Source organism: Polypterus senegalus, chromosome 3 (assembly GCF_016835505.1).
Source record: "Polypterus senegalus isolate Bchr_013 chromosome 3, ASM1683550v1, whole genome shotgun sequence".
NCBI classification, from domain to species: Eukaryota; Metazoa; Chordata; class Cladistia; order Polypteriformes; family Polypteridae; genus Polypterus; species Polypterus senegalus.
Genome location: NC_053156.1, coordinates 279,607,111 through 279,618,755, shown reverse-complemented (window position 1 = coordinate 279,618,755; position 11,645 = coordinate 279,607,111). Strand labels below are relative to the sequence as shown.

Here is an 11,645-nt window from a genome sequence, read left to right as displayed (position 1 = left end):
AAAAAGGTCAGAATGAAAACCTGCAGCCATTGCGGCCCTCCAGGACTGGAGTTTGAGACCACTGCCTTAAGCCATCTCCCCATGTACATGTGACACAGGACAGAGAAAGAAAGAAAAAGGCACAATGCAGTAAAGCAAAGATACAGACACCCACGTGCATGCATCTGTTCATTTACTCTGTAAAGTTAGTTTTACAAATGTTGTTTGGTATGCGAGATGCCCTCCAATTGCTGTGCTGCTTATAACCAATCCTCTGGAGAATGAAGACAGAGCTAAGCACTTGTTTTTTTAAGTGTCGCTTTAACATCTGCCGTGTCTTTATTTAATGACAAGATGACCAAAGGCAGTTCTGAAGACTGTTACTTTCAGCTGTAATCAGCACATTAACATGACATGGGGGGCAATTTGCTGCGACTCCTTAAAGAATTTCTTTTTCTGTGCTGTGAAGGTGCTATCAGAGTTCTGTACGCACTGATAGTTTTGAAAGTGCATTAAGGACACGGGAATCTGATTTTCACAGGACTCGGAGATTTTCACTGCACAGTTCCTTCATGGAGTTTGCCACTGATGCCCGCATGCCCAGTGTAGGCAAAATGTCTTTGTCATATTCATTTTCATGTGTTTTAATATGGACTGGGATCCTTTGGTAAACCATATGTAAACTCCAGTTTGGACAGAAATCGTTTTCATTTTTACATGGAAACGTGATAGTGTGGACATAGTTTTAGTCATTATTGAGTGTGGAGAAGATGAAAAACAAAAATGGCAAATGTATCCATTTCAAATTCAATTTACAACACAACAAAGTGTGCAGAAAGTGAAGGCGTCTCAATGCTTTCTGAATCCATGGTACGTCTCGCCAATAGAACAAGTCTGAATTTAAATCTGTGTTTTTACTTGATTATGACCTACTTACTGATGCCATACTGCGGTTACAGCAATCACATGTAGACATTATGTTATAACTATCAGAGGCACCAAATACTCTGTCAGTTAATTCCTCACTCGGGCTGTAATTTGATTTAACAGGCAGCACCAGCAAGCTCCGCCCCTTGTGAGATTTACATATCTGTCACTAAGGTCACCTGTACTGCTCTTGCTGACAGAAGTCCACATCAGCTGCTTCTTGTTGCTCCAGTGGAGAGTGGCAGCTGATAACGAGGATTGGCACAAATACTTTGAGTGCCACTGGATATAAGGCTGTGGCTCAGGGCTTGGCACACATTTTGGCCCAGAAGATACCTGCAACGAGTCAACATGATGAGAGTTTTGGTTTTTCTTGCCTGTGTCACTCTATTGGGAATGGCTGCACCTCCTCAGGAGAAAGGCATCATTTTTAACCTGGTAAGATATGCAGTCTGATGTTTTGCAGAGAGTTTTAATGATATGTCATTTCTATGTGTCTTTTTCGTGATGAAATTGTGTGTTTCAAGTAAAGCCTGAAAGTTACAACTCGATTTGGCTTAGTCCCTGACCACCTACACCTTAAGTCACTTCATCTCCCTGTTATTCACTGGAAACTGTAGGACACTGAGATGTTCTGTTCTCATCTTAGACACCAGCTGTCAGAAGTCACCTCATCTCCTTATGTTTCACTGTTGATTGTGGGATACCAGGAGGCTCGACTGTTAGTTAACTTGCTGCCTACCAGTGCCACCCTGATTTACTTCATGTTCTTGAGCTTTGCAGGTTAAGTTACTGACTCTCAGGACAACCTTCATCTTATGCTTACATAAAGATTGTGAGAAACCAGAAGGTTTGAGTCTTCCTTAACCCTCAGACTCTATCTGAGATCCCGGCTTGTATCACATTATAGACTGAAGGGAATGGGTGACTGTAAGCAGCATTGGAGATCTATCAAATACACCTTACATCTCTGGGGTTTGAGAATCAATAATAATAATAATAATAATAATAATAATAATACATTTTATTTATATAGCGCCTTTCCCATACTCAAGGCACTTCACAGAGTTTAAGAAAGAACGGCAAGGTATACAGTATATAGTATTGTACTAAACTAGATAAATAAAGAAGAGTAAGACAGTAAATTCAGAGAAAAAGCCTAATAGACAATATACTATAATTGATGGTCTGCACACACATAGGTTACATGAGCATCTTGACAGAGAGGTAAACTGAGAGATGGAGAATAAAGTCAAGTAGAGCTAAAAGCCTTCCTGAACAGATGAGTTTTGAGTTGTTTTTTAAAAGAATTCATGGAGTCAGCTGACCTGATTAATTTCTGTAGGTCATTCCAGAGTCTGGGCGCTATACAGCTAAAGGCCCTGCTGTCACCCATGGAGTGTAGATTAGTGTGGGGTACAACAAGATGGCCAGAATCAGAGGACCTTAGTGGGCAGACAGACACATAGTGATGGAGAAGGTCACTGATGTAGTATGGCATGAGGTCATTTAAGGCTTTGTAGGTTATTAGTAGGATTTTATATTCGATTCTGTAAGACACGGGGAGCAAGTGAAGACGGAGCAGGATGGGTGTGATGTGCTCGCTGCTGCTGGTTCGAGTAAGGACTCTTGCAGCCAAGTTTTGAATAAGCTGGAGCTGTGATATAAGATTAGAAGTGGCCCCTGCCAGTAGGGAATTACAATAATCGATATGGGATGTGATAAAAGTGCTGCACCCTTATACATAACCTGCTTATGAAATATTACTATGATATATATATATATATATATATATATATATATATATATATATATATATATATATATATATATATATATATACATACACAGCATATATCATAGTGGTCCAGATATAATTATGCAATTTTTATTATGCTATAACTTATTAAGTTTATTATATAGAAAATCATCTGAAAAATCCCAGACCATCGAGAAGTGTACAAACTGACGACATGAAGAATCATCTTCATATCGAACTGGAATTGTCCCCGCATAAATCAAAGTCATCCAGACGATCTGGATCTGCATAATTAGATCTGGACCACCCCGTACGCAACAAATTCTGCTTTACTATAAGTACATCTATCTACAGTATCTATCTATCTATTTGTGAGGGAGCCCTGACTTTTCTCTTGCTGCTGAAATTCCAGGCTCGGTTTAATCTTCCTCCCAATTAGAATATATTTTCTTCTTCTTTCGGCTGCTCTTGTTAGGGGTTGCCACAGCAGGTTATCTGTTTCCATATCTTTCTGTCCTCGTCATCTTGTTCTGTTACACCCATCACCTGCATGTCCTCTCTCACCACATCCATAAACCTCCTCTTAGGCCTTCCTCTTTTCCTCTTCCCTGGCAGCTCTATCCTTAATATCCTTCTCCCAATCTACCCACCATCTCTCCTCTGCACATGTCCAAACCAACACAATCTCGCCTTTCTGGCTTTGTCTCCCAACCGTCCAACCTGAGCTGACCCTCTAATGTCCTCATTTCTAATTCTGTCCCTCCACATCACACCCAATGCAAATCTTAGCATCTTCCAGCTCTGTCTCCTGCTTTCTGGTCAGTGCCACCGTCTCCAACCCATATAACATAGCTGATCTCACTACCATCCTGTAGACCTTCCCTTTCACTCTTGCTGATATCCGTTTGTCACAAATCACTCCTGACACTCTTCTCCACCCACTCCACCCTGTCTGCACACTCTTCTTCACCTCTCTTCCACAATCCCCGTTACTCTGTACTGTTGATCCCAAGTATTTAAACTCATCCAGCTTCGCCAACTCTACTCCCTGCATCCTCACCATTCCTCTGACCTCCCTCTCATTCATACACATGTATTCTGTTCCTACTAACCTTCATCGTGAGTGCTGATGTAGCTAGGATGACATTTTTGATTGTTGTGCCTACACGTTTCCCAGAGTAGTGTGATAAAGCATGGCACAGACATTTTTTTTTCTGGTGCAGAACATTGAAAGCAGAGGGTGAGACTAGACAGTCTTTACCTGCAAGCACTTGCCACTGATAAACCACATTGGCCATTGGATAAAGAATCCCTGGTGTGAGATGGCTTATGAAGTTGGGGAAGGTGAGCAATGACGGTGTTTCCTCTGACCCCGAGTAAACAAGGAGAGCAAACTAGCAGGCAGTGTCAGATGAGAGTGCATGGAGCCACATGGAAGGGCCCATGGAGATCAGATGGTGCTGGAAAGCAGTTATGAAAAGAGACAGCAGTTTCAGGTGCAGAATACACCTTTTCTTTGAAATCAAAACCAAAAACTTAATTTTTTTAGTGAGTTTTACATTTAGCAATTGAGAAACTGCATGAAATATTAATTTTAGGGTTAATATTACTACACTGAATGCATAACAAAACTCAACTGTGTCACTCATCACGAGTTGTTGTGGTCATTTTGTCACAATTGTGGCTTTGGGGTGGTACTGGCAGCAGAATTACCTTTTTAAATAGGAAACCTGGACCCTTCGTGGAGATAATTAATCCATGAGATGTGACATTAAGATGTTCACATGCCTGCTTGGTTATTAACTCTCTGTGTTACACTAATGCCTTATCCAAAGAATCAATAATGTTCATTTTTATTTGTATTTTCACTGTACTGATGACAGTAGTGACACTATAAAGCATGTAGGTGGGCATTGGTTCACCCTGGTTTTATCCTCGTCCTTGTACAGGCGGGACCTTTAAAGTCCAAATGTTTAAACTTTCCTATCATTTCCTCTCTCATAAAAAGTCTAAAAGCTTTATGTGGGACATTAAAGAAGACTTTGTGAGCCTTCAGACTCCCATATTTAAGCCATGGCGATTGCAGTATGCATTGACTTAACAATTAGCAAGTCTTTGTTTCTGTCTTTGCAGGATAATGGTGAACTGTGCTTTCAAAGTGCTCAGTGCAAGAGCAAATGTTGCCACCGAAATGATGGGTTGAGCCTGGCACGCTGTGCCTCCCGAGCAGCTGAGAACCAAGAATGCTCTCCTTTGGTAGGAAAACTGTTTTTTTTTGTTGTTGTTGTTTTTTTGTGATTCAGCAGTATGGCTGCAGATAAAAAGCAGAGCGTGTGAATGAAGCAGCTGATAGCTTTAGAGTGGGGTTACGCTCTGATAAGAGAGGGTATCTGCTAACAGCTCAGCATTGAAAGAAAGCTATGGGAAAGAACACAGACATTTGGAACAAGTGTGGAGGACAGCAAAGGTGAAGGCCAACAGATTAAAATGGCTTAAATGATTCAAATGTCAAAGCCCAATTAGAAGGTTCATCAAAGATGACTTTAGAATGAGGGCCTTGGGCAGCTTCAGGAGAGACAGGGCACTCTGCGTAATATACAGTAGAGGTGGGTATATCTTGGTCATGGAGGGTTACAGAGACACAAATCTGACAATCAACAACCACTTAGAGCCTTGCCTGAGTGAGCTGTTTCACACTTTGTACAATTCCAAGACCTCATCTTGGATAAATCAGTTCTGAAAAAGGATGGCTGATCGTTTGTGACGAGTACAACTGTATGAGAATGGCTAGTACTGATTAACATGTCATTATTTTATATAATTAGAATGTGGCTGGTTTATAGGGCCTGGCCTGACTTTAACTGAAGGAAATGCCAGGAGAAGCAACAAGCTCAACAATCAAAGAAATACTTGTGTGGAAGAAGACAAGTCAGACACATGGGTGGAGCAGTAACGTGCGGTGAGGTTCATGGCTGGTGAGGCACTGACTCCTTCAGAGTCAGAGTTACAAATATAGGAACCCAAAAGAGTAGCTTATTCACTCTTCAGTTGGCAGCTTGCACATTGACTATTGGTTATGTTTCATTACTCACCAGCATTCATTACGCACACATATGTAAGGTGCATATTTGGCTGAGAAAGAACGTTACATTTATAGCAGCGAGAGAGAGCACATTTGTTCTGCACCCTCCATATGTTCTAAATTTTCCATTACAATTCCACAATTCATACTCATTCAATACAAATGAAATTATAGAGTGGTGTATAAAAAAACCGGATTGCAGTTTTGACCTTAATTGTAATATTTACTTGTTTTTAAAAGCTTTTAATTCTGATCCCTTAATCAATTTTAGTAAAGACTGTTCAACAAAAGAATGACAAGAAAGAATATTTTATTTAAGGGCAAAATTTAGTTTTTAAATATTGGGTTGTTTTTTTTTCGTAGTCTGATTCAATTTTATATAAAATTGAAAACCGTTTATGGTCTTACCTTTATTTGTAAATGAAGTCCATGCGCCTATCCTTCTCCATGAAAATCTCCATCACTTTCTTGTAAAAGTCCTCCTTATTTTCCTTTAGTTTTAAAACTCTTAATCTTCCATTTTGGCAGTCAGTAGGAACAAAACATAAAAGTAAACGGACCGCTGCAGTGCACTTGACTTTCTGATATTGCTAACTTATTGGCACCTCTGCGTAGAAAAACAGCAGCAACAAGCACCTGTTGGGCTCACCTGCGCCCCCTTCAGGGCGGCACGGTACTGTCTGCCTCACCTTGTGCCTTTTAATTGTGGTTTTATGTCCGATCAGCCAGACTAAATATGTTACACACATTCATTAAAGATATTAGACAGACTGTGGAAAGTCACAGTGTGTAATAAATGTGTCTGTGACATACAGAGAGAGACAGCAACAGGCACACGTCAATTGCATGCATCAACCCAGTGTGTGAGGGAGAGCACAGTCCGAGGTTAGGTGAGGCTTGTCGCTGCTGCACCTTGCGGTTCTTCCCTATATTTGATCAGGAAATGCGCAAATTCAACAATTTTGACTATAAAAAATGATCAAAATTATTGGAATCATACAGAAAAAAATGTATAGCACAGATCAGTGGATACATTTATTTTATGTTATCATTATTAGTGTTTTTACTTTTCATAACTGTCCATACATCCCTGGGGTGGAGTATAAGGGGTGACGGGGGGGGCTGGGTCCACAACCCCTCCCCAACCAATAGTTGCACTCAAATAACAACACCATCTTGCCTGTCACTGATCCTCAAAACTGAACATGCCGGTTATTCTGGGTGGGCTTTAGGGGGATGTAGACCTATCAGGCTACTGGACCTGTCCTTTTAATGATTTTTGTAATGAGAAAACTGCTATTTTGTGGTTAAAAATAATGTTCACATATTCAGTGAATTCACGAAAAGTTAAACAGGCGACTTTTTCTTTTGATTGATATGCGCCTTTCTAGCAACCAGGATTGTGTTTCTTGCCCAGATTAGATATTTGTCACTGCCAACAACTCAGCGTTAAGTCAGGCAGGAGCTTCTGTGTACGTATAAAAAACAAAAAATTGTTCAAGAATGGTTTGAGGAACAAGACAAGGAGTTCAAGGTATTGACTTGGCCTCCAAATTCCTGATCAAGCATCTGTGGAATGTGCTGGAAAAACAAGTCCGACCCATGGAGGCCCCACCTCGCCACTTGCAGGAGTTAAAGAATCATCTGCTAAAGTCTTGGTGACAGATACCACAGGATACCTTCAGAGGTCTTGTGAAGTCCACACCATGAAAAGTGATCCTGGGACGTGAACCCTGGTCTCTGTGCTGTGAGGCTGCTCACTAACTGACTGCCAAGTCAGAAGTTTTCTTTTATTTTAATTCTCCTCTTTGCTCAGACCAAAGTGTATGTGTATATTTATTTATGTACTTTTCTATTTATGTATCTACCTATTTATGTATTTATTTATTGAAAGAGCTTCTGTAAAAAGCCAAATATCCTCCTGGGGACAGTAGACCAGTGGTGTCTCTGCATTCAGAGCAAGCGGTCGATTGCCCTCCTGTCCACAGAGGGTGCTGTTCTGCAGAAATTAAATAAGTAATGAAGGCACCTCAATAAAAATATTCTTAAAATGTTCATAGCAAACTGAAGAAGGGGCAGAGCAGACTCTTCTTCTTTAAAATACTATGTTTCCTTTAATGTGGGAAGTGACATCCTTCACATTTTCCATACTTCTGTGATGGCAAGTACAGTTTTCTACGCTCTGTAAAATGACACTCTGGACACCCAGGATATAGTAGAGGAGAAGAGAATTAAAATAGTACCGAGTACCATTATAAACAATGCTGCACATGCTTTCTCTGTGAAGAAACATTACGCAGGCACCTTTATACCAACAGCAATACACCCACATAATGACTTAGTTGGACTGGGACTGGCAAGTCAGAAGTTTTCTTTCTGTTCAATTTTCTTCCATTTTAGTCATTCTGGTGTGTGATCAGACTGTGGCGTTTGTACATCTATCTATCTATCTATTATACAGTACCTTTCCCATATCTATCTATCTATCTATCTATCATATAGTGCCTTTCCTATATCTATCTATCTATCTATCTATCATATAGTGTCTTTCACATATCTATCTATCTGTTATATAGTGCCTTTCACATATCTATCTGTTATACAGTACCTTTCCCATATCTATCTATTGTGAACGCTGGCCCGGACACACACAGACGGACAACATATTTTCAACCCACACACTGTTTATTTACACTATTTACAATATAAAAGTCCAGTGCACACTCACAAGCCCCAGTGCCTCTTGCACCGATTTCCCCAAAGTCCAGGGCCCACAGTTTCTTGTGCCTTCCTGGCCGCCTCCCGTCCTCTCTCTCCAACTCAGTCCTGCTACCTCCCGACATCCACCGCTGACTGGAGGGAGGCGGTCCCTTTTATGGGGAGCCGGATGGGCTCCAGCTGCTCCCCGGCACTGAACGGTGACCACACCCCTGTGTGGCGGAAGTGCCGGCTGCGCACCCGGAAGCCGTCCGTGTCTCCCGGTCGCCCCGGCACTTCCTGGTGTGGCGGAAGTGCCGGGCTCCCGGAATAAACAGGCACTGTGGCGCCGCCTGGCGGTGGCCACGGGTCCCTACAGGGCTGGGCTTCCAAGCCCTGTACCCGAGGCCCCTGTCTAACCAGGACGGACGCCCCCACTCGGTCTGGAGGAGGCACACGCTCTCCTCTGGTCCTCTAAGGCGTCCCGGCCGGGCTCCATCCCCGGCCGAGGGCCACACGGGATGAACCGGCATCGGGGCGCCGCCTGGCGGTGACCACGGGCCCCTACAGGTAGGGCTTCCATGCCCTCGACCCGTGGCTCCCCACAGAACCAGGACGGACGCCCCTCGCGGTCTGGAGGAGGCACAAGCCCTCCTCACGTCCTCCTGGGCGTCCCAGCCGGGCTCCAGCCCCGGCCGGGGACCACACTATCTATCTATCATATAGTGCCTTTCCTATATCTATCTATCATATAGTGCCTTTCCCATATCTATCTATCTATCATATAGTGCCTTTCACATATCAATCTATCTGTTATACAGTACCTTTCCCATATCTATCTATCTATCTTTCACATATCAATCTATCTATCTATCTATCTATCTATCTATCTATCTATCTATCTATCATATAGTGCCTTTCCCTTATCTATCTATCATATAGTGGCTTTCATATACAGTATCTATCTATTATACAGTGCCTTTCCCATATCTTTCTATCATATGGTGCCTTTCACATATCTATCTATCTATCTAACATAGTGCCACCATGTTGCCCATAACTCGTTTATTTTTCCTTTTCTTTATTTAGTATTCCAGTTCAGAAACATGTGTTAATGTTTTCCACGGTAGACAGATGTCCTGCCCAATGACATTCCCTGATGTCAGATCTTATGCTTGTGTGCCAGCGTCTGGTAGGACGCTGGCAGAGGCTGAGCCTCCCCCTGTTGTTTGCTTCATTTGCTTTTATTCAGAGATCATCTCTGTTCTGTCCCTCAGATCAAACAGTTGCTGGATAAAGATGGGTCAGAAGTACCAAGAAGCCCACATCAGTCCCGAACAGGAGGTTGTGTGTGTAGTTTGTGTATAAAGCAGTGTGATGGAGGGGATAAGATAACATGCAGCTCAGTTTGACAAGCGTCTAGTCGTGAGTGCCATGTGTGTTTGTGTAGAAAGGAGGCTCAGCTGGTGGGTTTCAAAATGGGGTGTGTGTTTATGTGCTCGCGTGGGCATGTGGCCAGCTACTCTGGTCTTGCTCACAGTTCTTGCTCTTGTGTTGCAGACTCTTTATGGCACATACTACCGATGCCCCTGTGAGAGCGGCCTGCACTGTGACACTGACATCACAATTGGAGGCTCCATCACCAATACCAACTTTGGGATCTGCACCGACCGTAATGAGAAATCTGTCAGTGACTGACCGAGATCATGACACACTGGTGCCAATCTTCAGAAATGTAATCAGAACGACTCCATATTATCTTAACAGACCTCACCCTTATACTTACCTTCATACGGCAAACTGTACTGAACAGAAAAAAAACAATTAAAATTGAAAACTGCCCGAGACAATCTCTGTCTTATCTGTAAATCAGCTAATACTAAAATTAAAAATCAGCATGTGGTTAGCCTCTGGTTCTGTGTCTCACCAATTGTCTAATAAAGTCAAGTGATGTACCCTGCAGTTCTTCTTTTTGTTGGTGATCATTTTTTTCTTGAGAAAATGGAAAAGGAGTGCAAGGAAAGAAAGCTGACAATATGTGAATTTGGGCTACGCAGTGGTTAAGGCTTTTTACTGGAGACCCTGATGTTATGGGTTCAAATTCAGCTATTGACACTGTGAGACCATGAGCAGGTCACCTGACCTGCCTGTCCTCCAATTGGAAAAGCAAAAAAAAGCCAATGTATCTCAGATGTTTTAAGTCACCTTCGATAAAGCTAAATAAGTAAATGTAAAACAAAAGAACTCAGCCAAACAGCCAACTCCACTCCATGTGAGATGGCAAACTAAACCAAACACACTAAAGACAGTCAACGAGAAAACACACACACACAGTAAGGAGAAAAACTGCATCATGGAGCAACCACCAACCAGCCCTTCATTACCTGAAGAGCACAAAGCCGGTTGTGGACAGCAGAGCTGGAAGAGGTGATGACCTGAGACATGGAAAGATCAAGAAGGGTGAAATTATAAAATACAGTCTTTACATTTATATAGCGCTCATCTCACTACTCAAAGTGTTCTCCACGCAGGGAGGACCCGGGAAGCGAACCCACAATCTCCTTACTGCAATTTCTAGATTGCAGGAGAGACAAGAACAGGAGAAGCTAAGAAGTATGGAAGAGTATCCACAGCAAAATTAAATGCAATTCAACGTGTTAACTACAGCACCCTCCAGAATGTTTGGGATAAAGACACGTGTTCTCGTGATTTACTCCTCTGATCCACAGTTTAAAATTACAAATCAAACAATTCAGACACTGCGGTGGGCTGGCGCTCTGCCTGGGGTTGGTTTCCTGCCTTGTGCCCTGTGTTGGCTGGGATTGGCTCCAGCAGACCCCCGTGACCCTGTAGTTAGGATATAGCGGGTTGGATGATGGATGGATGGACAATTCAGACATTGTGACTGAAGCGCACCGTGCAGACTTTCATTTCAGGGGATTTGCATTCGTCTCAGTCACAGCACGTAGAAATGACAACACTTTTTCAACACGGTCCCCCCATGTCAGGGCACCATAATGTTTGGATAATTGGTGTCTCAGGTGGGTTTCATTGCTTCATAAGATACCTCAGCCTGCTTCTACCCTTTGGAGTCTGTAGCTGCCAGTGTTCAACATGATGACCAGAGCTGTGCCAGTGAAAGTCAAAGAGGCTATTATGAAGCTGGAAAACAAGAATAAAACCATTAGAGACATCAGTGAC

General features: G+C 42.5%; 1 protein-coding gene across 1 annotated transcript; it reads left to right on the top strand.

The window, feature by feature from the left end:
* Positions 1-1,155: 1,155 nt before the first annotated feature.
* Positions 1,156-10,409, top strand: LOC120526227 (colipase-like). Its single transcript, XM_039749284.1, has 3 exons — positions 1,156-1,344; positions 4,799-4,921; positions 10,005-10,409. Exons 1-3 carry the CDS (start codon positions 1,258-1,260, stop codon positions 10,140-10,142), a joined length of 348 nt encoding a protein of 115 aa, XP_039605218.1. The 5' UTR covers positions 1,156-1,257; the 3' UTR covers positions 10,143-10,409.
* The last annotated feature ends 1,236 nt before the right edge of the window (positions 10,410-11,645 follow it).

Bases quoted from the DNA above. Each gene is read 5' to 3' on its own strand.
- LOC120526227 (XM_039749284.1), top strand. From the start codon at position 1,258: ATGATGAGAGTTTTGGTTTTTCTTGCCTGTGTCACTCTATTGGGAATG. The intron at 1,345-4,798 runs GTAAGATATGCA...CTGTCTTTGCAG, and splicing joins AAGGCATCATTTTTAACCTG to GATAATGGTGAACTGTGCTT. The intron at 4,922-10,004 runs GTAGGAAAACTG...CTTGTGTTGCAG, and splicing joins ACCAAGAATGCTCTCCTTTG to ACTCTTTATGGCACATACTA.